The 27,664-nt window shown below is 35.3% G+C and overlaps 1 protein-coding gene across 4 annotated transcripts; it reads right to left on the bottom strand.

Moving 5' to 3' along the window:
• Positions 1–13,522: 13,522 nt before the first annotated feature.
• Positions 13,523–27,473, bottom strand: LOC121429277 (lariat debranching enzyme A-like). Of its 4 annotated transcripts, XM_041626297.1 has the most exons (11): positions 26,985–27,187; positions 24,478–24,613; positions 23,358–23,472; positions 22,848–22,972; positions 20,515–20,681; positions 19,285–19,411; positions 18,910–19,007; positions 18,267–18,344; positions 16,623–16,765; positions 15,247–15,995; positions 13,523–14,445 (listed from the first exon to the last, which is right to left on the bottom strand). In XM_041626297.1, the coding sequence occupies exons 2-11, from the start codon at positions 24,557–24,559 to the stop codon at positions 14,429–14,431; spliced, it is 1,701 nt and encodes a 566-aa protein (XP_041482231.1). In that variant the 5' UTR covers positions 24,560–24,613; positions 26,985–27,187; the 3' UTR covers positions 13,523–14,428. The 4 variants fall into 4 exon arrangements, with proteins under 4 accessions (XP_041482231.1, XP_041482223.1, XP_041482207.1 ...); XM_041626289.1 differs by lacking the exon at positions 26,985–27,187 and adding an exon at positions 27,206–27,473 and having other exon boundaries at positions 13,523–15,995; XM_041626273.1 differs by having other exon boundaries at positions 13,523–15,995.
• Positions 27,474–27,664: the final 191 nt, after the last annotated feature.

Raw genomic sequence — 27,664 nt, 5'->3', positions numbered from 1 at the left:
ACTCATCCTCACAAATCTTACGCATTGAGACATATAATATCTCCGCGTCACTTCATAAATGTGGCCTCTTCTTTTTTAAGTACACAGGTATTGAAATATTAATACTAACAACTGTTTGCGCTGAATTTTGGTTGTCATCATAAAAACGTATAACATGAGATATCATCATGTATCAATTCCATTGGTAAACATCTGTTACTAGATATAATATGTCTATTGCTCCCACGCGCAATATTTAGCTCATGCTGGTCCTATTTTTCGGAACTACAAAAACATTAAAATGAACGATATTCATTCTTTCCAAACTAAAATTGTTATTCTCCATGATATACCTACATCTTTTCAAAACATGTTCACCTACAATAGCGACAATCATTCATACCCTACACGTCACTCCTTAGACTCTCATTTTAGGGGGAGGGAACTGTGTGTGGTCTCTCATTGACTGTGTGTTATAAATACATAGTCTTAAAATATACGTTTTAAGATGTTTACTAATACTACAGAGAACAAATTGACCTATAATTGTATTTGTATAGAGAAATAAAAATTCTGAGAGGAAAAGTAATTGTTTTGCTACTTGGTAGCATAATTATTGGGGTATAAATGTATTGAGAAGTTAATCGACATGTTATCATTCAAGTGGGTCTATATTACCTTACTACACTAGCATTATGGGTCAGGAAACTGGCGTGTGTGTGTATTTGAGTTTTGTCAGACGTGTATCACTCAGGTATGATTATTTACGGGACCGACCTTTAACGTCATCATCCGAAAGACGTGATCAGGGCTCGAACCTCTGCATCAATTTGTAACTTCCCCACAGCTTGGATTACAGGCGCACGCCATAACGCCCAGTTGTGAGTTGTGGCCAGGTATGAGTTGTTGAGGATTCAAGACGGCGCTATTGGTTCGTATCTGCTTTAATAAATCCCAAAATAATCTTACCACACAAAACAATTAGACACCATGGCCCAAATATATGGAACGATGTACGCTACCACAATAAACCCACTGCATCTGTCGTTTCTTTTAAAGCTTCTTTGAAAAAATATCTTTTATCCAGATATTCATAAATCCCTCACCTGCACTCGCAGACGCACACATTTAATTTCTCATTTCTTAATGACAATTTTTTCTTCTTCCTCTGATGATTCGTGACATCAAACTTTTCTTATAGAATCAGTTGATTTTAATAGGGTTCAATGTAGCCCTTCCCTTTTTGGCTGCTATGATGCAAGCACTAGTTTGTTTATATTTAATTTGCCTCTGCATTTTCATTAAGTTGTGCTTTTAAATTATATTTATGTCTTACACTTGTCGTGATTATTGTCACTTGATTATTTGTAATGTTTTCTATATTAATATTATTTTGTTTCATGCATTGTAAGTTTAGATTGTTTATTGAATCCAATAAATGCAGAAAATCCTACCTACCTCCCCCCCCCCCAAAAAAAGTCCTTTTTGAAAAAAAAAATGCGCGATTTTTGTTATACTGTTCAAGGAGAAAATTAAGAAAGGAAATGCAATTATAATTTTCTTGAGCTTATTTTCCAGCACACAGTTTCCGAACAGGACAACTAAACATTTTAATTAATACAAGTCCCTAACTTAAGCTCTCATGAAGGATTTTTTTTTATTTAAGAGCCCCTAAAATAAAATGAAGAGCTACAAAAATGACAACTGACTTACTTTGATGTGTGGGCTCTATAAAATGTTTCATCCCCTATTCTAAATTAATATCCAATTTATTTTGTTTAATCTGTTATTCTCTTTTCTCAGCCTGCCTTGCTTATATTATCCTAATTTGGGATCATTTTATATGGTTTCATCTAGTATTGATAATAAGTCCCATTGTAATCAAGATTGTTATACCATATTGTTTTTACATCTATTTATAAGTCTGATAATTGTATATATATATATATATATATATATATACATATATATATATTGTATTGTATTTGTACTTTCTTTATATATTTATAGTCCTGAGGAAGATCATGCATTGATCGAAAGCTTGATTAAATGGAGAAGCAAGGAGCAACGACCACTTCGTAGTCATTTTTTCCTCTATATTGACCCTCATGCACCACTATGAATGACCGCCAGTGTTACGAGGCTTTTGGAAAATTTCTTCCGCTATATATATATATATATATATATATATATATATATATATATATATATATATATATATATATATATATATATATGTATATATACCTCTCGAAATGTATGGTTTATTTTGTTATGCGCGGTAAAATATATCATTACAGCTGCGCAATAAAATGTTCTTTTGTTATTATCATTATTATCATCATCATCTTCATCATCATCAACATTATTTTTATTATTATTATTATAACACCCGTTTAGAAAAGAAAAACAAATAAATATGTATACTAAGAAAGGAAATGCAATTATTATTATCTTGATCTTATTTTCCAACACACATTCTCCGACCAGGATAACTAACCATTTTCATCAATGCATGTCCCTAACAATAATAATAATAATGAATAATAGTCATATTTATATAGCGCTTATTACACTTTGTTCCTAATCGCTTTTCATTGCAATTATTATTACCCCGGTCATCGGATCCTGACATATGCCCGCACACAATGTATGCACTTTTTCCATTCCCTGGGCAGCATTCCAACAAGAGTTCCAGGACTCAATTGCTAGGCAGACTTTAGCTCTCAGAAGTTTCCTTGAAAGGGGAAGTTCCTCTTGACAACAATTTATTGTAAAAATAGTAGAAAAATTATAAAAGATATTCATGAAAGATTGAGGAAAATCCACCGAGGATTTAAAAAGTCATTGGAATTTTTAATCGTTTTATTTGTCACGTCGTATACGAGCAGCTTCCAACGTTTCGTGAATTGAGAATATCAATAAAAGTCTTGGAAAAAAAAAACGAAAATGGATTTTTATTGTACCTTTAGTATATCAACCCACAAATTACTACACACTCCTAAGAGGGGAAAAATAACATATGGGACATAATTATGCTCATATATGACGTCACAAATCAATACCTTAAAATTCAGATAACTTCTTAATTTTTAATGGCCTATGCTCAAACTTTTAAAAATATATTTTTTTCCCTGATATCTTTACAACAAACTTTTCGTCAGGGTTAACTTCCCCTATTAGAGCCCCTGAAACAGAACAAAATTCCGCCAAAAGGAAAGTTGTTCAATTTTTGTTTTGATACGCTGGGCTTATATACATCTTTTTGTTATGCTCTTCCATCCAAATGCCTTGCCTCTATGTTGATGCTTTCAGATTATCTTATATGGTTTCATTATTGAAAATGTCTTCACTGTTCTTTTACACACAAAAATAACATTTTTTTTATTCCCTCTTTCATGACACACAAAACATTATTAATCCATGTAAAAATAGAAACAAACAATATCACAAGACCTGATTCCCTGACCCATCATGTTTATAAATAATCTATAAAGAGTAAATATATATAAAAATGGAACATTTGGTACAGTGCTTGCCAAAGACAGTTACAAGCAATGTATAAATTAATTGGCTGAGAACCACTGTCACCATAGTTACTGTCGGATAAAACAGGACTTATCGAATAAAACGTAAGAAAAATCCTTTCACGAAACGCTCATCAGTACCTAGTTTGGAATCCTTTTCTCTTGTAAACAGGAGATTAGAATTCAAAAATACATTCCAAATCTAGGAAAAATATTTAAAATGTTTGTTCTCGACAAATTTATTACCGTACGTACGCCTGTCCACCCATAAAAATCACTTTTATGTGCGTTACTAAAGCTTTTAACGGTGTTTGATACGTTTATTTCATTCAGAAATGGGGTTACTGAATTATAATTCCCTATTTTGGATTAAGATCCACATCGGTTTCGACATTTCAACCTTTAATTCTCTTGGTTTTGCTAATGTATACTAGTATATTTATAAATGAAATCCTAACCCGAGTTTAAGTAGAGGGGTTATATCTGCGAGAATGAGATGTTACGGGAGTATTTTCTCATTTTATCGAACATTGATAAGTAATAACATGCAGTTACTTTCACGTTTTCGTGACTTATAAGTTATTTTTAACATTTTCATAAATTTGAACAGTTTTTTTAGCACACGAGGCAGACTGTATGAAGCAAAGGATGTTGATTACGTAATGAGATGCATGCGAGTACGAGTAATACGGCTACACAAACCACGGTTTATATGAAGATCGGCCACATTATGATTGATGTATGTCTGCTTGAATGGATACTAAGAAGATTCGCCCTCAAAACTCATTAGATGTCAGATGGACGGTTGTTTTATGCCTATGATTCATCTTTAATTATTCCCTTTGGACCCGAATGACGTCTTCTCTTGGTGTGCCAAAACGACTCTTCTTTACAGCGATTCCATCTAATTTTGCAATCTAATGACCCAAAGAGATCGTCGCATTATAATCATGGTGTCCGTAAAGATGATATTTATATCTCCACGCATTTACATATTCCAGTTGATAATTTATGATGAATGTTTTAGGCTTTTTAGAATATAATGAATGATGTGACCAAACTCACAAACCCTTGCCAATTAAAACAGATAATGGAACAGTGTAAAAATCGAATCATACCTAATGAATATGCAATCACGACAATGTGCTTTAATAACGTAATGTTGCGAGACAATATACGTAACGGCTTAATACATTATAAAGTTAGCGTACAGATATATCGCACAATATTTTAGGGTCACCGTTGATGGATTCGATGTGACTTGAATCGTTGGAATTAATCAACAGGGTCTAAGGGGTTTGCCGTATACTTAAGCCAATTATGTGTAAATCGTACGATATTTGAACAAAATATCCTATTGCTTTATGCACATGACTCTACCTCCCCTTCAAAGATTTTTTGTGGGGCCGGGCTGTCGGGTATGTTATTCTCATAGGCAGTATCCCTTGAAAATCAGATTGGTATAATATGCTAAAATGTAGAAATTTGATCAAAATCACCTTCATTTTCGAGCGGATTTTTAAATTTGTTTTCGCTTGTCATGTAAGAGTGAAAACCCTTTGCTAATATATATTTTTTCAACTCATTCCCAGGCTCCTGTTTGTGCAGTGGCGTATTGAAATCATGCATTTTGATTGCGCCATCTCAGAGGAAAGTGGTTTGCACCTCATGCCTAACGAGACTCGTACTATCACTCTACGATCAACAGAGCCTCAATACCCCTGCGATGATCTATAATGACATCATCTACGATAGGTAGGCCTATTACGGGTTGTGCACTTATACAATTGTTTAAAACTCTATCAAACTTCAAGAAAGAAAAAACCCTTTAGGGGGTATGTAGTGAATCCGTAAAACGTTGTATGATAATCGCAAAGTCTCCCGATCGAGTGGTGTTGTATGGTATGGGAGCTATGTGAGTTACGGTCATCGTAAGGTTATCGTACGGAACAATAACGACTTAAACATAATTATTATGGGCTAAGACTCTCATTATTCGTAAGTTTAGACCCCCGGCAACTACTTACCCGCCGTTTGTTGATTTCTCAGGGTGAACATGCTGCTTGCAGAATCAAAGAATTTCTCCCCAAATATGACACATATAAAGAAACAAAATTTATGCAACATCAAGGTCGTACACATATTCCTATTTAATGGTGCAATCCATCCTCCAATTATTAATTTCTACTAAAAACCTAACCCCCAGACATAATATTTCTGCAATTAAATAAGGTGGCAAACAAATCGTCTCAATGTATAGCTATATGTCCCAAAATTCTTCCCTTTCTGATGAGGTTCAACTATTTTTCAAGTTCCTGGTCGTTCTGAAAGCGATTTTTAAAGGCATACTGGTTAATGAAATTAAACAGATGTTTATTATACACTGTATATTACACTTTTACTGATGAATAATATGTCTTTTATTTTTTTCAGTAATCTCTCTACATATATAATTAGTTATCATTCATTCAGCTTCATCCTTTGTGGAAAGATGGAATGAGGAGAGTATAGTTACATGTATATTGTTATATGTCATGTTAGTTCGTGTGTTTGAAAGAAACTGCTCATTGATGAGTATACATTTGAAATGATTCTGCTGGAATTAAAAAAATATGATAAAGGAAACTGCGAATGAAAACGAACTTATTATATTTGCAATGATAAAATTTAATATTACTGAAATGTAAATGGTAATCACTGAAAATTGAGATTTGAAGAATCTATACTCTTGAAATTGGCCAAAATAACCAAATAATATGATTGTGTCAGACTGGGAAAAAGTGTCAAAATGTACTAAATTATCGGTCAGAATCTGCCAGACGTTAAGTGTGGTTGATTTGGACAATTTTGTTTTTATTTTGGCTGGGGAGTATTTAAATTTGCAACTTTTGCAACGTTGTTGTGTTACGATATAGATTATGGTTTATTGTGGGTTTATACAGAAATATTAATCAAGAAACACGTTCAATCATGCTCTCTTCAAAAATATTTTGATGGCCTGTAATAATTTTCTTACTTGATTACCCCTCATTCATGATTCATACTCAAAAGCCCTGGATAAATCTCGTTAACTTAAATGGCTTCTTTTGAATTAATCTCTGGATCTCTGGTATAGGCCTTTATAGCTCTCAGCTGTCTGTTTCTGTATCTCGTTGTCATCTATCGTTCACCAGTCCCCTCATCATCCATCTTCGTTTTCTTTTTTTTCTATGTGTGTGTGTTTTGCTACGATATCATCTTTATCGCATGAAAACGGATTTTTTTTTATCAGATTCCTTAAAATAAAATTTAGTTAAGATAAAATACTTTATTATTCCAGATGTCCTTGGAATTGATTTTTGACTGTTGGTGAATCACTTCAAAGAATACTCGGTTTCTCTTCATATTCGGCCCCACCCATCTTCTCCGTCACTCCCAGCTCAACCCATTTCATCACTCGCTTGACTTCCCACACCAAATCATGACGTCACAACTCTCTGGTGGCTAATTACTGTCATGACAAGAAGATAACTGATCACTCCCAACGCGGTTGCTGCGTGAATCATGAGACACGATGATCATTGGAGCTCGGAAAAGAGGGAAATAAAAAAATATATATAGGGGAGGAGGAAGGAAAAAGAGAGAGAGCGAGACAGAGAGGGAGAGGGAGAGAGACAGGGGGGGGGCGATATAGAGGAGGGGACGGTGGATAGGCATTTAAAAAGTCTATAGGTAATGGATTTAAAACAAAATGATGGCAAAGGTAGCATTGTCCGAATCGCATGATCAAAAGGATATTTGATCCAAAGGCAATATCACAATTTTTTTTGTCCGTACATTCGATACTTCCAACAATTGTATACTGCCTGGCTATTATAGGTCGCTGCAAAACTCTTCCATTATTACAATCAAGAATAAGTCATTTATCTTACTTTAATATCTTTACACTATCATAAACCAAAAGGTCTATAGTATTACACTCCTAACTCTAACCCTATGCAATTTGATATAGACCGGAGCTAATGTCGCATTAAAGACATCAGACACACGAATCAAGGCATATACCTAAGGTATTATAATCTTTCTAATGCCTTTCTAATCGCGGGAATGAAAACTAGAATTCGATTAGCTAAATTCAGTAAATTGTAAATTTGCCATAAACTTTCGTTTTTACACGTATTTCAACAGTCAAGTGTAAGCTACATGAGAAAAGGAAAGTTATGGATCACAGGCAGAAGCAAATTAAAGATCAGCATATACTTGTCGACTAGGTCACTTCGCTTTTAACAGCGTCAAGGTAACTGACATGCGTAAATATTTGGGACATCACAAGTAATTGCACTCCCCTCTACCGACTTCCTAACACTACAATTAACCTAATGAAAAACCACTTTGGGTAATGATGGTTGCACGAAATACATGCAAGTTGACCCCTATGATACCGTCTACCCCCTTTTAGAAAATTTGGTCCCCGCTTGCATGACTTCGTTCGTTCATATACCCGAGACGCACTTTTCGTCACCTCTCATATTTAAAGGAATTTCCTTACTTTCCTCTTCTCCCGTGTACTAGTTATTTCTAAATTTTATTTCTCTCTTTCTGTCCCACACCATGGAAATACATGTATTACAAACTGCCCACACTAAAAATATTGCTTCCTGTCTCGGCTCTGAATTAAGTCCTCTTCATTCTTTTCTTTTTCTATCATTTTATGTTTCTGTAACCCTTATAGTTCAAGCCTTAACCTCTCGCTATCTCCTCAGGTAGTATTTGAATAATGCATATATTGTAATTCGAATATAATATCTTTCATTTTCAACTTCAATTTCATTCCGACATTATCATAATAATAGTAAAAAAAACTAAGGAAAACAGCGCTAGAAGTGCTGAGCTCCATCTATATAACATTTCACAACCAGGGCTATCGGTGAAATCGAGCCACTTTAGTCTTTAGCAGAAGCTGTTGTCTGGGGTTTGCGTCCAAGCTGTTCCCTGCTATCATTTTGATGGCTGTTTGGATTATTCGTTTTTCCCTTCCCGTTTCAGCCGGGTCCCGCATTTTTGCCTTTCTTGCACCACGTTAAAGCATAGATATGCTACTGGACAGTCTTGTAATAATCACTCTTTTGCTCCTTGCCCCATTGCCTTCATATTCTTCACATTCATAGCATACCGTCTTATTATCAAGTATCATCGTTCATGATATTCCCCTATTTATTAATATGAACATGTTACTTTTTCCAACGATTAGCTTACTCATAAATGAATAATGTTAATTTATATTTAATATATTATTTATTATATTCAATATTTTTATGTTAATTTATATTTAGATTACTTTCAAATATGTATTTTTTTTTCTTCCAATATTGAATTTTGTTCATGCTATTGTTTATTTAAATTGAATCAATCTATCTTGTACTTATTTGTATCATTTTGAAGAATGAAAATAAATTTGAATTGAATTGAATAATCCCCGATCGGATTTGTAAAATGTGTATGATTAATGAACAAAACAAGGCGAGTTCTGTAAGATGGGCCTACACTCTTATTTTTATCCATAAACGGCTTGCTTCCTCTCCTTGTTTCCTTTAAAAGATATAATATAGGTCATTCATATTTTTCTGGTAGTAAATGCAAGATACCATAGGTCATTTGAACACGTGTAGGGCTTCTTACACGATTAGTTGACTGTGTTTCATTTCCTTCTTATCTGCATTCAGACATTAAGAATAAAATAAATTGGGTATTCCGTTGCCTTAGAAACTAAGTCGCCCAGAAGGACATCTTCGTGACGTTTTTGGCCATTATCACAAAACTTTTTAAGAATACATGAAATAGGTGCGAAAAACGATCATAAACATTATTTGTATCGTAATCGACATCTCTTGAATTTGCTTCACCAATCACGACCACCATCAACACTACTAGCAAACATCCCAAAACCCAAAATTCCCTACCACTGCATTCCCACCGAGTGCTACCCCCCCCCCCCCAACTACCTTAACAAGACAAGCAGTAGCAGCATTACTTCATCCAGTAGCAGCATTACTTCATCCCTAACAACCATTACCACTGCCATCACTGCTAATCATCGCCACCTGTAACCAACAAGTGCTGCCCCCATCACTACCGTAACAACACCAGCAGTAGCAATATCACTGCATTCTACATCTAGCTACCATTATCACAAACATCACTGTCATAATACAACCAGTAGCAGTCCCACCACTGCATCCTAAGTGACTACCACTACTACCATCAATGCTCTCTCACACTACAAGTATCAACCCTGCTGCAACAACCCTTCCACTTCATCCCCATCATTGAGAAACAGACATTATTAAACAGGACATCCTCTCTTTGACCCCATTTCCATCGCATCATTGATAAGTTTGGATCGGGAATGATGAGATACAAAATGCAAGAGAAAGAATGAGAAATACAGAATACATAGTTATATGAAAAAGGAAGTGATTCCATACAAAAATGTAAGGGATTTCACACAAACAACCCCTATTTTATTGGGAAGAGGATGGGCGTCGGTTTTCTGGCCTTCACCTCTCGGGTTTTTCAGAATTACTGTAGCTCAATCAAAACCTCTCAAATGACACTGCAAAAACTCCGGTGTTGATTTAACACCAGCCTGGAATCTATATATGTCCACACCAGTAGTGTTAAACAACACCAGTTTCGTTTTGGTCTAACACCAGAAAGGTGTTTATACAACACCAATTAGTATTACAAAAAACATTGGTTTGATTACAAACTGGTGTTGCTTCAATACTTCTCTGGTGTGGACATATAGATTACGGGCTGGTGTTAAATCAACACCGGAGTTTTTGCAGTGTAGAACTAATATATTCATTTCAATGACGATACACAAAATTAAAAAAAAGTTGGCTTTTGTATTTCATTGTTTTTTTTTTATATTTACATTTCATGAGAATATCCCCAAAATTGATATCAGCAAAAAACAATTCCCAAGAAAAGGGCAAATTCATGTGTGGATGAAACTATCTAGAAATGCAGCATGTTATTGGTATCTTGAAGGATAAGGATAAATAAAATCAATCAAATCATAAATATCCAATTATTTTAACCTGAATGAAAAATTCACTAAAAATTAACAAGGCATATAAAGAAGACAGACACAACTCATTTCTACACAGACTGACATTGAAAATGAAAGAAATGCATTTTGCCAAGTATCGAATTCATTACTACACATTGGTTGCCACAGAGATCCTTAGCTTACTCTACACAATGGGGGTTGTTTGACTTGACCGATCATTATTATCTTCACAAAATATTAATCACGACATAGATCATACCCATCTTACTATTCACTTTTGCCATGATTCAATGTACATTACATGGAATCCTAGATTTTTGATTAATTGGAAGCAATAGGAGCTTTCACTATGGAAGATTTAAAGGTAAATGCTAGTTTTGGTAATGATATAAAATGAGTTCGTACAGAATCCAATGAAATGACCACCAAAGTGTCTGTTTGTATAAATAAAACGTATGTGCCAAAGGATTCTGGAAGAAATTGTGCAATTGCTGAGAAATCAGCAAATAAGCACAGGATTTGGGTAGAGCGTCGGGCCGACATTCGAAGCAATAATAATACACTGTCCCACGTGCGCTTCTCTGTGTTGGGGATCTTCAGTCTGAACATTTTTTCAGCGTAGATTTCAAGATTTCACAAAGTTCAGGTTATGTAACTGTACCAGATCTAGATCTTCGATGATATACTGACAATAAAGCCTTGTTTTACAGACTTTCTCATGAACTCAGTGTTAACTGCAACTACTGGAATTTCTCTTTAAAATCAATGCTAAGATTTCTGTAACAGGGTCAAGATTTTATCCAAGTCTTCTGAGATTTAACATTGGTTTAATCATGAGGTAACTTCAAATGGTTTCCATGGCAAAGAATTTTTTTTTCAATGTGGAAGCTTCATAGAATGCCATGTATCCTTTTTGTGGGTATATGTTAGTTTATGACAAGGAAATTGGAAGGTCCTTTTCAGGAAAAAGATTTACAGCTGCTTCCTTTGGTCATGGGACAGCAGAATATCTCCTAAAAAAATTTACCCTAAATTCTTGATCATGTGACTGAGGAATTTTATCTCTTGCATTTGGACTGTTTAGGCTTTCAAAAGTATAATTATAATTTTTTTAAAGAAAACATTATGGACAGAATTTGGAAGACAAATAAAATGAGAAATGAATAATCATAAAAAAAAAATCTAATAAAGAAATAAACTGACAGCAAACACTTTACAAATTATTTATGAAAAACGGGACTTGATACTAGAAAAAGTACACACTTCCTTCATGTTCTAACAATAGAGTATTGATCAGCACAAAATCCAGAGAGGGAAATATGGAACATCCAATCACTGGTAATTCCAAGAAATCTTAATCTCTACAGGGTCGTGATTTATCACTATTAGTCCACTAAAAGACTTTGTATATCCTAGTCACAAGGGAAAACAGTTCTTGCATGGCCTCTCTATGACAGATGTATAATACTGGAAGTAAAGAAAGGAATAACAGTGGCACAAGAACGTTCTGAGTAGTAGACAAGACAAGGCCAGTCATTGTGTGCTAATACATGCTCTTAATTGTTCCTGGATCTATTACTATTATATTTGTACCTGTTCTCTTTCGTTCTTTCTTTCTTCTTTCACTGCGCCTTGGGCACTCTGCCGAGTGGATTTGGCGCATTACAAATCACATATATTATTATTATTATTAGTTTACCTCCCAAATCATTTGTCACATCAAAATGTTCAAATTAGACAAGGTCAGATGGTCAAGACAGTGTCTGTACAGTCAGTTATCTCTCCAATCATTTGTCTAGTTTCTTTTTATATGCAACTGTCATCCCATCTCTGCATCATCATGTTTGTATGGGGAATATGACATCAATTGGTATTTACCATGGACCTATGTATTTACCAAGTAACGGATGTACATAAAAAAGAAATCAATTTTATAACTCACATATAATGTGCAATGAGGCTACCCTCTGGCAGCCTTCAAGAATGTTGTATTCAACAAATATTAAAATCCTTGTACATTCCTCTCCGACCAGAACTGACAGCTCCCATTTTTGGTGGAAATATCTCAGAAGTGCAGGGATGGCCAACATGTTTGTGAATATTTAAATACACTTCCCCTGAATCTGAGTCAGCAGGATCATCTTGAAATGAATCGATGTCAACAGACAATTTTCAGTATGACCATTCCAATTTGAAGGATGGCATTTCAATCATAAAGTAAGAAAAAAATAGAAGTAAAAAAAGAAAAAAGGAAAGAGCACTTTGAAATTAAGCATGCCTAACAATACAGTGAGCTCAAATTCAACTTTGGAAGGGAATTGCATGCTACTACCCCTTTTAAAACATAATATTGTAAGGTTCTTAATATTAATAGCTATATAGAAATATTTATTTAAATACACCATAAAACTTCTTGTTTGAGAAAAGGTCTATTATTAGATTCTGAATAATAGCTATATTACATTAGTCAAGTGATTGTCTATGATTAAAGAATTAATTGACCTTTCTTGTTGGTGCAAACGTAAAATGCAGTGTATTCAGAACCTAAATCAGACAGGACATCCGATATGTTAAAATGCTTACATTTGACAGTATTTAAATTCTTAATCTTCCTTTATTTCAGTCATCTGAAATATATTTGCCTGAACATTCTCCACAGGAAATCGAAAATCTAATACAATGGCTCATTCAGACTTGATAAAGCTCAGATAAATCTTTGTGTACAAATTCAATAGGATAGGAAGTATAACATAATTTTGCACAGGCAAGCAACTTTTATTTTTAAACGAGACAAAAACCTTGAAGATGAATAAAGTTTTTTCCATTTATGTCCAAATTAAAAGAGGTATGTGTACAATAACCTGTTCAGATTTGTGCGCAAATCTGAACTATAATCTGAAATATAATGACAATGTAATGAGTTTATCCGCTCAATTTGGACCACTTTTGAAGATTTCAAGCATACAGTACAATGTACATTTATTAGCAAAATGGGTATAACTTGTGTCACTGAATGAGATCACTGCAAAATGTAGCTGGCATCATATCAAATAAGACTTCATACAGCTTTTAATCACATACCAATTTACCAGATAATAAATAATCAATATTACAGTAAAGAATCGCTATTAGCACATGGTAAAAAAGATGAAAATGGTGATTTATAAATTACTGAGAAAAATTTCAATACTGATGAATGTAATAAAAAGAGGAAAGGGGGAAAGAGATTAGACATTTGGGGACAGGTTGTTTACTGCTGCCGCGCCACACCTCTGGAACCAGATCCCTCGTTGCATCCGTAAACTGTCATCTCCAGGAACTTTCCAGCGGTCCTTAAAGAATTTCTTATTGATAGTTAAGTACTTGTGATTCATGTATGTAGTTTTCTTTCATAATTTTCTGTATTTGCTTCCATGTAAAGCGATGTGATACAGTAAATGTGAAGAGTGCCAATTCCAATATTGTACTGTATTGTCACAGGAAATATGAAATCAATACAGCCTACACAGATAAGTTGGTTAAACTTGGGGTCTGGCATTGTAGGGGTGAAAAAATAATTTTCATCACAAACATGCAATTTCAAGAGGCAAAACAAGGCTGTTCTATTTTCAAATTTTCTGCCTTTAAAATGTCAAGTTCAATGTCTGATTCTGGCAAAGATTATCTGTTCAAGACTGTTAACAGTGGTTATCTATAAATGTCACTATAAACCACTGATAAAAGATTAGTAATCACTATTCTCTGGACAGCTGGGATATATTCAAAACAGCACATAGTTCCTGCTTTCAAGTCTTCTATATGTTCACTTGTGTATTTGGGATAATTTTCTCCTTCTTCAAGTTAATCTTTAATAGCTTCGTTGAAATTCTTAAAACCGCTTTCCTCCTGGAAGAATAAAAATGTAGAAGTCAAATAAAAATTTCCCCAATTATTTCATATTATACACGTAGTAAAAAATGTACTCACAATTGATATTTACATTTTAAAATGTACAAAAATGAGAAAATTTAAAAGCACCAATATAAAATTTCATAAGGTTTTAAGAAAGTGTATAGGGAGTTTTTGCTCCGGTATGTACAGAGGGTTCAGGAACACAGTAATTGTATTGAAAACAGTCAAATGACAAAGAAAAGCTCGGAGGTCTTGTCCAAACATGGTGAACTGTAACAGCCAAAGTTCCGGAGCTGACGATATCATTGTAAATATGTTTAGTCCAGAGTCCAGGATGAAACAGCTGATTTGATTATCCAATTAACGACTATTACTTCTTGATTTTCCTTTGTCACTACGAGCATTTGACAATACATTTTCTATGTTCTTGAACACTCTATATGCCACATAGTGAAAACTTCCTGTTTCTTATAGTGGTACAACTTGAAATGACCATTGCTGAAAAATATACAAAATAGTCAATTGCACATGGCAAAAGTAGCCTTGAGTATCAATCATCCTCATTAGATGTATATATGGCAACATTCCTTCTTTTAAATTTTTTTGAACCGCTCCCCCCTTTAATGGTTATAACATCTGGTCTTGAATCATCGCTCAAGACACCACTGCGGTCAGTATCGTCCGAGATGCTAGCCTCATCTGAGGCATCACGGGATGAAGATGTGTACACCTCCAAATTCCTTCGTTTTATTTGACCATGTCTTGGCGTGCTAGAGTCAAATGAAGAAACCTCACCATCCATGCTTGAAATTCGATCCTTTGCTTCATCATCAAGTTCATCAAAGAGAATTTTATTCGTCAGCTCGTCTTTAGCTGGCAGAACATTACTGTCGAGACCGGATGAAGGGGATGGAATGCTTGGAGTTTTAGTAATGATTGGGAGAGATAGTGAAGTTCTCTTGATGGGAGAAGGAGTGAAGTCTACATTTGATGGGGAATCAATTGCAACTTTCCCTCCGACCACAATGTTCCCATCACCATTATCTTGTTCTTTCTCCACACCACCATCATCATCATCACTCAGACAGATTTCCTCTGGGTTCAGACTAGACTCTGGATCAATGGACATCCTGGAGGAATTATTGCTTCTCCTCGAATCATTCACAGACAGGTCCAAGAAACTTGCCCCTGCTTCGGAGTCAATGAAACTCTCAAAGAGAATTCTGGATGACTCTGATGTGTCATCATCTGCATCGTTGCCGTCGTCGGAGTGTGCTTCATCCTGAGGTGGTAAAATCGGCCCAGCTAGTTCACCTGGCTCAGACCCACCCATGAGAACAATGCATGGGTCTGTAATCTGTAGTCTAGAGCAAAGTGCAGTGGTCTGAGGGTTGATCATCAGATTAGGTTGCTTGGGGTTCCTTTCTATATTGTTGGGGTCATACACCCTGACTGTTTGATCAAAGGAGTCTGGTATTTTGAGATCATCTCCAAATGCAGTTCTCACCGCTGCTAGCTGTTCCATGTCCACACTGTAATCCCACCTATTGTAAACAAAGAAATTATATAAATGTTCCCAATTAAAAAATACTTCAACACTGACTAATAAATGAAGCCTGAATTAATTTTCATAAATGTAAAATTTCTGATGTCATATAATCTCTTTGGTTATGTAATATGAAAAGCATAAATTTTAATTAATGGTTTGTGATGACTTATTTTTTATTTCTTTCCAGATCATGCGTAAAATAATTTGTCTATACACTGAAGGTACAATGACCCCATTTTCAATTATATGAGAAAATGACAATTTTCTTATAATTTGATATGTTGGAAAGCTCCTTAATTAAGTAAAAAAATTCTAATAACTATTTTATTCTTTTATGGATTTACCTCAAACCTTCACCAATATTTTCTAACTATATTTGCTGCTATTTTTGCAATAAATTTTTTTGTTAAGGTGAACTTTCCCTTTAAACACACTTGTCACAAGACAGTGTTATGTAACTTTATCATATGAAAGACAGCCTTGCAATACATATGACCATATTTTCAGGATATTTTACAATCAGATCATGTGACTGACAATGCAGATCATGTGACTAAGGACACAACTCTGTTACACTTGTCAAAACTACCCTTTGTTGTGTGAACTAGGTCCATTATCTTACTTTGAGAAGTAGCCAGGGTTTGGCATATGAACAATATCCCTTGAAGTCGTCAGTAGATGATTGGTCGCTTGGAGGACAGCAAGCCATTCGGTATCGTGGCTCAGCTCAAAAGGCCTCTCACTCTTTTCAGGGAATTCAAGAATCTACAAGAATACATTGAAAAAGAAATAATTAAAACAATAATCCAAGAGTACAGAATGATGATTATTACAACATTATTATTTGCTTGTGGAGAGAGCCATGTCACTGCTCATGTAAAAAGGCCCCTCAGATTTCTGGGAATTCAAGAATCTACAAGAAAACATCGAAAAAGCAATAATTTAGACAACCCAAGAGTACAGAATGGTGATTATTAAAACATTTTTAGTTGCTTGTAAAGAGAGAGTCATGTCACTGTTCATGTTAAAATAGCCTCTCAGATTTCTGGGAATTCAAGAATCTACAAGAACACATTGAAAAAGCAATAATTAAAACAAATAACCCAATTTGGGACTTGAATATTTCCCTCTGTATTGTAAATATATGGAGTTTTATCTCTCATTCAAATAATCTGTGCAACTTGATTGGCTCATAGGGCATCATGTGATTGAATGCTATATGCAAATGAGCATGTTTTCCATGAAGTGTTACATGACCGTAAATAGGCCTTCTGTTTACATGAAGCTATTTATGGCTTATGACGTCACATACGGAGCACGTTGAAAAAGTGATATAATCATATACTCGCTTCTATTTCTTTAAAGATTTATTTCATTGAGATAAACTTTCTATTGAGTGAGAGTGAAATTGAGTGCAGATTTAAATTTTTACAAAAGAATGCAAGATGCCCCGGGGCAAGATGTCAGACATAAAGTTTTTGAAACCAAAAGAATGTACTGGTATGTTACTGTGGTTTTAAATGATAACAAAATATATATTTGATAGATAAAAAAACCCCAATAATCCAAGAGTACAGAATGATGATTATTACAAAATTATTAGTTACTTGTAGAGAGAGCCATGTCACTGCTCATGTTAAAATGGCCTCTCAGATTTCCCTGGGAGTTCAATGATTCAAAATGAAACATTATAAAATGCACACTTGAAATTATATACCAACCCCCCAAAAAATAGAACACCACTATTGGCCGATTCAGGCCTCTCACATTTTTCTAAGAATTTAGAGAAATGTATTAATACTTCCAATGTTTTTAAATTTTTGTCAGACAGGTCGCATCAAAATGTCAATTTGTAGCAATATAAGGTAACTGGACAATGTAAAGGAAATCTAAAATTAATGAGGGCATAACCAATCACAAAGGAAATTCTTAGAATTGACATTCACAATCTCATACTAAGAATTTTTGCTGCTGCAGTAACCATCTCATTGTATCAATGGTAATCATTATTAACACTGGATATACCAATTGCAATGTGAAATGAATGATCTTTTTCAACAAGGGGTATTGTCTAACAAGTAACATGGATCATGAATAATGGTGAAATGTTCACTGAAAATATCAGGATACAGGGTTAGGTGTTAGGGGTAGAGAAAGGAAACATTTTACAATATGGTAAATGTTAAAAGAAGAGTTTTGGCCACAAATAATTCATTATCAGATGGGCCAAATGGAAAATACTTAAATGGATAAAATTGTACATTACCTGAAGGAAATCCCTGCCCGGTAGGCATTTATCTGTAGAAAGAAACTTAGTAGTCTTCTTGACAGAGCCATCATCACCCTGAAATACAAACATAAGGACAGTACAATTTACATGAATGTCTATACCTGATTTGATTAATACTATCAAGATTTTACCGATATTGGAGAGATTGAATATCAAAACACTGGCATGGTTGTGTCCACTGCAAACATTGTATCTGTGTGCACACATGCTAAGGTAAACACCACAATAAATACACTGGAAAGGTAAACTCTCGCTATCTCTGAACTTGCTCCAGATTCTTTGCCATCTTGAAAAAAAATTGAAATTTTTACTGAGAATGGAGTTCATTTGAAAGCTAGATCTGGATTTTTCTGTGCCAATTACAGTTGAATGCATAAAATCTCATTCATTTAGTCTGTGCCTTTGAAAAATAACTAACAAATTAATAGGTCCGCAAATGCTACATTGCAAGTTCTACAACTTCTTATCTAGACTTTATCAGACTTATAAATTTACAATAAAACCTTTTTTAATCAGGAGTTTTTCATCAATGCAATTCTCAATGATGAAAACTCCCTGACTTCCACACAATGTATCTGGACTACAATGTATGAGAAAAGAAAAGGGGCTAATAAACTACCTTGTGTTCCACCAAAGCAGAGAACTTTACATGAAGATGGGCTGAGAACCAATAGTCTGGTTTGAGATCATAGAGCAACTCTTCTGCTGGTGGACTACCTGTATCAAGAAAAAAAAATGAAGATTAAAATGTCTTGATTCTCCAAATATTTATATTTCAGAAATGATATAAATGGTATACAGATGTAGTTGGATATATTATGGAGAACAATTCAAATGTACATTGTGTTTGAAGCACTTACATCAAAACCAAAACATCAATGCATGACAAATCAATGCATAACGAGACACCTTTACTACGTCCCAAATGACAGAAACACTAATAAATATCAAAAGCTTAGTGAAAGTGGGAAAGGTGAGAAAATGAATTACTTACCTAATGTGTTACTGTTTACTTCTTCAACCAAAAACTTCTTCTTGCGGAACAGGTCATCTTTGTCACCATGGTGATATATGCCTCTAGGCCAGTCATGTGACATCATAATGTTTATGGGCTGTTGAATCTGTATGGTAGAATATTAATGAAGTGAAAATTTGATGAATTCAGATAAGTTGTATTTTGAGATTTTAGCACTACAAACATATCTAAAAAACTAAGGCACGTGCAACAGAATATAAATTTGACATATTTGCCTTACATCTTATTCATCCACAAAATAGATGTCTCCCTTTTTCAGAACAAACTTATTTAAATTATTTGAGTGTCCTTGAAAGAAACCTTAATAATAATCATTTTAACACTTCATCGTGGTCTTTGAATTCATATACAAGACAGTTCAAACCTAAAACTATTTTTCTCTTGAAGGTACAATCTCTAGTTTTGGATATTTGAATAACATTCATACCCCTGACAGATTAGAGGTAATAACTATAAATGAGGGCCATTTGTTTTCATTCTGGGGTAACTGGGCGTTGTGGCGTGCGCCTGTAATCCAAGCTGTGGGGAAGTTACAAATTGATGCAGAGGTTCGAGCCCTGGTCACGTCTTTCGGATGGTGACGTTAAAGGTCGGTCCCAGACGTAAATAATCATATCTGATTGATACACGTCTGACAAAACTCAAATACACACACATTCTGGGGTTAATATTAGGTTGGTAAAGAGTGTAAACCGCCAAAAAAAGAGTAATGACATGTTCGTATCTACATGTAAAACTACACATTCTGTATTTTTTTCATTTTTAAATGTTGTATGCTTGGATAACAATTTAAAAGAACTTTTACTAAAAGTCAAAAGCATCAAGGAAATTACTGCGATTAGATTTGCATTGTGTTTAAAAAACATAATTCACACACATGATGATGTTGTGAAGGCCTGTAAGGGGGACTGCTGCCCCAGCGGCCTACAGTGGTGTTGGAAGTAAAACTGAAAAGATGCTACAAATCACAAGAGAAATATTCAAAACAATTATTGATATAAATTGAACATTTATCAAGATCACTTTAAAGGGTCTATTCATGTCAGAGCAATCAGTCTTGCACAATTTCTCCCTGCTATCACTTTAATTCTATACAATATTAGAAACCACTATACATATTATCATCCTCTCTTTCATAATTTAGATGTAATAACATAGGGATTTTGATAAAAATTCAGAGAAACTAACCTGCTTTAATCTGAAAACTTCCAGGTTTCTGACATGGTATGCACTCCTCATTTCATCCTGTGAGTAAGGAGGTCTCTCAAAGTGGCCCTTCCTGTAGTCATGTTTCTTATAGATACCGGATAGTCCGCCAATCCGAATACCACCATAGTTCACGATACCGGCATACCCTACAGATATACAGAGTATGAATGTTGATACCACTTTTGAATTAATGAACACAATGAATATTTTGACAATTTGTATTTCTGTCTCATGCTGTTCAAGCTTTTCACTTGTAGTACTGATGCAGCCATTTCTCCTGTTCCTACTACTACTACTAAAACTACTGCCACTGTTACTACACTACTACCACTAATTCTACTTCTATTCCCCAGGCTGAGTTAGCATACATGTATGTAATTTGTTTACTGAGTTGAACTAGCTGATTGAACTCTTCTTATGTTGGTATTTTCCTTAAACTGGTAATCAGAATAAGATATTTAACTTTTAGAAAAATTGATTATCTTACACAGTTTGAGTAATGTCTCTGTATAGAAATAGACATCCAACAATCAAGACCCCAACAGTTAGTGTTAGACCGATTTCCCCATGAATCAATTAAATAAGGTATAGGTTGCTCTATATTCAGATAATGGCGGAAAGATACATTTTCTCTGAGCTCATACTGGTCATTTTAAAATCCTTCAACCATAACCGTCTGGATGATGGAATGACTGATACTAAGATCAAGTGGGAGTGGTACAATGTAATTTCAAGCAGAGAGCAGTCAATATATTATATCCAAACCTGCCATGATCCTCAGAAAATGAAAAACTGTATTTTCTCACCGAAAACTGTATTCTAAATCTATGTGCTCACCAGGGTTTTAGCAAAATGGTTAAATACGATGATTAAGATGGCTAAGATTGGTGAAAAAAACAAAGGTGGTTCAAGGACCAAGAGTCCCGCCTGATTTTGTGATCAATAAAATATGCAATATGATCTTTTAACCCCCAGATGATTTTATCATGAACACACATTACCCAAGGATCATATGTACTAAGTATGAATACAATTGATGCAAATTAAAGTAATGAGAGCAAGTTGAACAGAAACTTGACCATTTGGTCTCTAGATGACCCTTTGACCTCATCATCTTCAACAAGTTAAATTCCCCAAGAATCATTTGAACCAAGTGCATTCAAGATTGATGCAGAAAAAAAGAAATTATAGCAGCTGAACAAAAACTTCAAAAAAGGATGACCGCATATCATTTGACCTTTTGAACCTGAGAAGACCTTTGACCTCATTATTTTCATGGACTCAAATGAATCTGCCGAACTTTGTTCAGGCGGGACAAAAACAGATCTAGTTTTGTTATTAAAAAAGTGAAGTAAACACAACATTATAGTGAAAAACGTCATTCTGAAAATTTCTAAGTATATCTACAAGGCACAGAAGGTATTCTCATAAGCAATGTGAACCAAACTTTGAAAAAAATAAGGTCTAGATCTAAGTTGGGACAAGGCCTAACTGTGTAACTTCATGAGTATCTACAGCAGATTATCTATGAAATTCTCTGCGCACATGGCTCACCTCTTGTATCATGTGGGGAGGCATACAACAGCATTTTAAAATTCAAGCAAAGCAGTCCTCTTGGCGAATGTCACATGTGACAAAAGATTATGAAATTGATAGGTTTGAATAATTTAAGCTTCGCTAGCTGCTGTGTCCGAAGCTAAGTCAGTTTAATCACAATGCACCAGCCGCTGTAGCCCTGGGGACGTCGACATGAAGTATTCGGGCTGCCGAAACTAGAGTGCACCCCTTCCGCGCAAAGTCTTGAAGACTTGACAATAAAATCCCACTTCTCAGAGTAATCCAACTCAAGGCAGCGTTTTCTGGATCGTTTCTTTCCTCCTGTACTTGCTGGATCGGACGCCAATATTAACAGATTTATGCATCAAAATTCCTTTGAACCACTGGAATTCTATGCTGTAGTGACTCACAAGTTCAGGGTACAGCAGACTATACAGAGCACTAGCTAGCTGTATTCCCTGCCGAAACTCCACTGGAGCTGGTCAAGACCATGCTGGCACTGTACCACAATGTGAGGTGCGCGCACACTGCAGAGGAGCGAGAGGCGATATAAAGTCCATGTACTCAAAATGATATTGCATATAATGCATACCAAAACATGCACGTGGAAGCTACAAGAGCGCTTTAATCCGAGCGCTACACAAACTTTTGACCGCCATGTATGACAGAAACACTAAAATCATATAAAAATTGCAGGAAAAATTGTATAACCGTATTCTTATTTGCAAATTGTCTGGTTGGCAGACTATAATTACCTAAATAGTAGATTCCTGGACACACCCATCCTCCATAAGGCAATTCAGCAAGATAATTAGAGGCCTCATGGTTTCCTCCGATGAAAATTGTCAGGATCGGAACCTTCTTCTCACCAGAGTAGTACCTGAGAGACACGGGAATGTAATTGGGAATTAAGAATACATTAATGAGACATACGAATACTTGAATGGGACAAAGATCAAAGACCTGTGCTAAGGAACTGAAGAAATTGAAGCTGGCGGGGAGGACAAGATTTCACTTCCTTTCATAAATCAGAACAAAAGTAAACAAAACAGCAAATTAACAATGAAACTCAGAAGCAGTGCATTATATACCAGAGTCTTTGTAAAATATCTGACATTCCATTTTCCCAGAATTGTTGGAAATCGGTTGATTTTTTTTGAAAACTGCTGGAATTTTGTGACACTTTTGATGATAGACTAGTTTATTGGGTATTTTGCGTGACTATAGAGTGGCATACAATTCAGTTCACACCAAGCCATACTTACTGGTAAAAAGTATTCATCTGGCGATATTTCTTTGGGACAGCCATGCATTCCATATCAGCTTCATTACGCACTGACTGAAAGTCACCGCAGCACAACAGCAGATCGACCTTGAAACCTAAAAAATAATTACATTCATTTGTTGGTCATAAAATGTTGTGGTGGAAAGAATGAAATTAAATAGAACAGAATGGCAAAGTTTGAAAGAAATCGGACAAGCAATAAGAAAGTTATGGCTGCTTAAAAATTTTGATCCCTAAGACTATGAAGATTCCAAATTGGCATCTGAATAAGTAAATTATGACAAGGGGCACTGACAACTTTCCCATAGGCCATGTAGTTAATTATCAGGGATTTGCGATTTTCTTCTAAATACCCATTCCCCTTGGGCAGTATTCTAAATATAACCCCGGTAGTATATTGTTTTATGTCCTCATGGAAAGAAAAATATAATTTGAAGCAATTTTTTTAATGACATTTTATGTATTGGAGTACATGGGAAAGTAGTCCTTGCCTTACCTCAGTGTGACATCACATATGTGGCCAATTTGAAGTGTCCTTGGGTATAGTGATTACCAATATTTACAATTTTTACAAATTCATAACTTTCTTATTGTTTGTTTGTTTGTTTCACCTATCAACTTGTCAGATTTTCCTTTTCCTCTTTTTATTTGGGATGGATTCCCCTTTAAAAATTACAAAGGTAAAAAGTTTTTTCTGAAAACAATAAATAAACAGGGACTAAGATATAAATTAGAACCAACAACATTTTTTAACTACAAAACAAGTCAGTATAAGTTCATGTATATATTTGTGAATGAAGAAATTAAGACATAGGAAATATATCTTTCTAAGAATCTAGCACCATCCCAAAACACATTCATAAAAAAAATACCAAAAAAAAAAATGGAACAGAGCTACATCAGATAATTTCGAGAAAGGCTTTAGCATGATTTTTATTCTGTCAATGACTAAATGATTCATTGCTGCTTACTATATAAGAGCATACATGAGTATTTATGAACAGATTTAAATTATATATGATCTTTGAAGGTTTGTCTCAATTCATTGATTCCAGTCTCCATCTAATCCCCTATATTATCACAGTTCATCTAAGTCTTACCTTCTTTCTGTTCTGCAAATGCTATAGTTTCATATATTTTATCAAGCTCCCCATGGCCACACCCCTCTATGGCAATCCTCATACTGTCCTACTGTATCAAGTCTTCTTCCAATCAAGAATAATAATCAAGACCTGTCTGAAGAAAAGAGAGAAAGTGAGAAATATAAATTTAGTGAGTTAACAGGGGTGAAAATCAATTTGATGCATAATGAAATATTAGGCCCATCTTTCAAAATATATGGCTAGATTGGGTTACTCCTCACTATTTCCAGTAGTGAGTCATAGCCATTCAAATTATCTAACTCTGAAATCGTGTCCAGTGTAAAGGTTTTAAACTACATGTAAGTACTGATTTTCTTAACAAAAGCTATCGATATGCTCTGCTTGGCCAACATATGCATTGAGTATTCTTTGGATAGTCGAATGCAGGCTCTGCAAGAAAGAAGCAGAAGATGTTGTCCACTTTATATCATCATGTGTTCACCTAGACACTCACAGACAAGATTTCTGCAATAAGCTTAAAAGCAAATGCCTGCCAGATAAAATCTACTCTCTCTATGATACAACCAAAGGAGATGCATTCACAACAGCGGTGTTACTTCCATGATCTCTTTACATCACCTCCCAACAAAATGATGTGCTTATTTTGCTTACATTGACTTTCCTTTATAAACTTCATATTAGCCGTATTACATCTTTCTCCTCTCTGTAATTATTAACTACTGTTGGACATTCTTTGTGCAGCACCTTGCTGTTGATCTCCGATATAAGCGGAGGAAGAAGATGCATCATGATGCAATTCTGCATAATTCAGAATGTAAAGAACTTGATGGTAAAATTAGGTGTAGTTGCCATCATATCGCCAGGCAGGGGTGATATTCTAAAAATCATCTTAACTTTTATTGTACTGTAACTTGTAACTCAGAAAGAACAGCTCAGCTCCCTAAAATTATCTGAGATCAGTATTCTGAAAATGGTCTTATCTCTGTAACTGTAACTTGTAAGGAGGTTCCTTATTTTATTGCCGACACCCTAGACCAGTTGGAGCAGGATATAGCATTGAGGTGATATTCATATTTATCTGCAAATTCACATATTTTGTTATCTAGCACTGTGCTCATGATTTTGTCACCCTCTGGAATAAAAAGATAATTATTCATAATCATGTCTTTAATAGTATTTGTTTGTTAAATAATAATTTTTATCTATAAATTGTTCTTCAAAACGGCATTTTGTAACAGCTAATTGAAGGTACTGGTACGTCATAACAAAGCAGTTCAACCATGTCAACATGTTCAAGGGTCGAGGGTCAGACCTATTCTGTTAATTGTATTTGCTTTGTTGACAAACGAATCGAGGGATCTACACAAGATTTTTCGCCTTTTCATCAATTTTATTTTTAACCAATTTTGTATTGTAAATATAAATAAAATATTTAAAAAATACTGGTAGGCCTATAGTATAGCCTACCGGTAGGTGATTTTGGCATTATCGTGAAATAGGGAACCACCGTTCACTTCACACAGCAGCGCTTTATTCAGTCACACGTAGCCTGGGGCGTTTTGGGGAGTGAAAGTTATATACTGTACGTATGGAGTCACTCCCCACTAACGCCTGGGATTCCTCCCTATACTTCCCCACATACGGGTACAAAACCAGAAACTTTCGCCCCCGAGAATTCTACTTTCCCTCTAAAAGATCTAGCCCTAAAACATGTACATGGGGTCCAACTTCATTTCCAACATTTCAGCGATATTGATTTCATTTTTAAAGAAGAATTCATTAAAAAAACGAGAGATTTGTTTTGAAAAGATGGAAAGAGCTTACTTCCGTGTTTACGTCGCCATCTTGATTTCTTTGTCTTCCGCTTGGCGACAGCACGCAAATCGATGAATTCTTCTTTAAAAATGAAATCAATATCGCTGAAATGTTGGAAATGAAGTTGGACCCCATGTACATGTTTTAGGGCTAGATCTTTTAGAGGGAAAGTAGAATTCTCGGGGGCGAAAGTTTCTGGTTTTGTACCCGTATGTGGGGAAGTATAGGGAGGAATCCCAGGCGTTAGTGGGGAGTGACTCCATACGTACAGTATATAACTTTCACTCCCCAAAACGCCCCAGGCTAGTCACACGCACGGTTCCCTATTTCCACCTCCATTCACTTTGTACACAAGTGCGCGTACACAAATCTAGTATGAGTGGTTCCCAAAACCACGATTTGGCCGTGATTTTTATAATAAAAGATGGATTTCAAGGCTCCATGGTGAAGAAGTATATGTCAAAATATTTAAAAATATCATCATGGAGTCCTCAAGGCTCAAGTGCACTGTGCATGTGAAACTGCAACGCCTTGCCCTTGGTCTTGGCTAAGTCGACCCGGGTCGGGAGTCGAGCGAGTGGATCACGATCTTGAGCTCCGCCGCAACGGCGGGGAGGCTCCCGCTGGAATGACTCGTTCGACATATTCGAGTGCAATTTTGCTTTTTTGTCTGAAAAAATAAATCTCACCTTAATTAACTCTGGCATCAACCGGGTCTTAGATTGAACCGAAGGAAAGCAGTGTAATTGGACAGCTTGAAACAAATACTGTGAGACTTTCGATGACTTTTCTGGTGCCAAACAAAAATTGATGTCTTGTCAGAGTTGCAAAGCGAACAATTTCATATTTGACGGTAACACCGACATTTTGATTGAAAGAGCGTGAGTGGGAAGAGGTCTAGCTTACTCCCCTAGTCACGGCGGTTGACTGTAGTAAAAATATGAAATTGTCACAGCATCACGAGAGTAGTCTACTCAATCTCAGAAGGGGAGAAATCTTGCAAAGCTTAGAATACTTTCAAAGTTAAAAATAATATAGAAATTAATAAAGTTTTGATGAGTAATGCCTTTGACAGCTCGTGGAGAATTCATTGAAACTGGTCATTTGTAATACGAAAACAGCACGAGTAGAATATCTCTAAAACGACTCTCTACGAGAGTACACGTGAATCGTATGCAACGCTTTTGTAAGGGTGCTCTAATTGAGTGGCGTCGATCACGAGATGAGGCAAGAACAGAACTGAGTGGCACAACATTGAATATGGAGAAAAAAATCCTTTTTCGTGATAGATTTTGACCTAATCATGATAATATGGCATACAGGCTATTCCACATTTTCCTTTTCTCCTTTTTGTAAGGGGGAGGGGTTG

Source organism: Lytechinus variegatus, chromosome 1 (assembly GCF_018143015.1).
Source record: "Lytechinus variegatus isolate NC3 chromosome 1, Lvar_3.0, whole genome shotgun sequence".
Classification (NCBI taxonomy): Eukaryota; Metazoa; Echinodermata; class Echinoidea; order Temnopleuroida; family Toxopneustidae; genus Lytechinus; species Lytechinus variegatus.
This window is presented reverse-complemented; position numbering and strand designations above follow the sequence as displayed.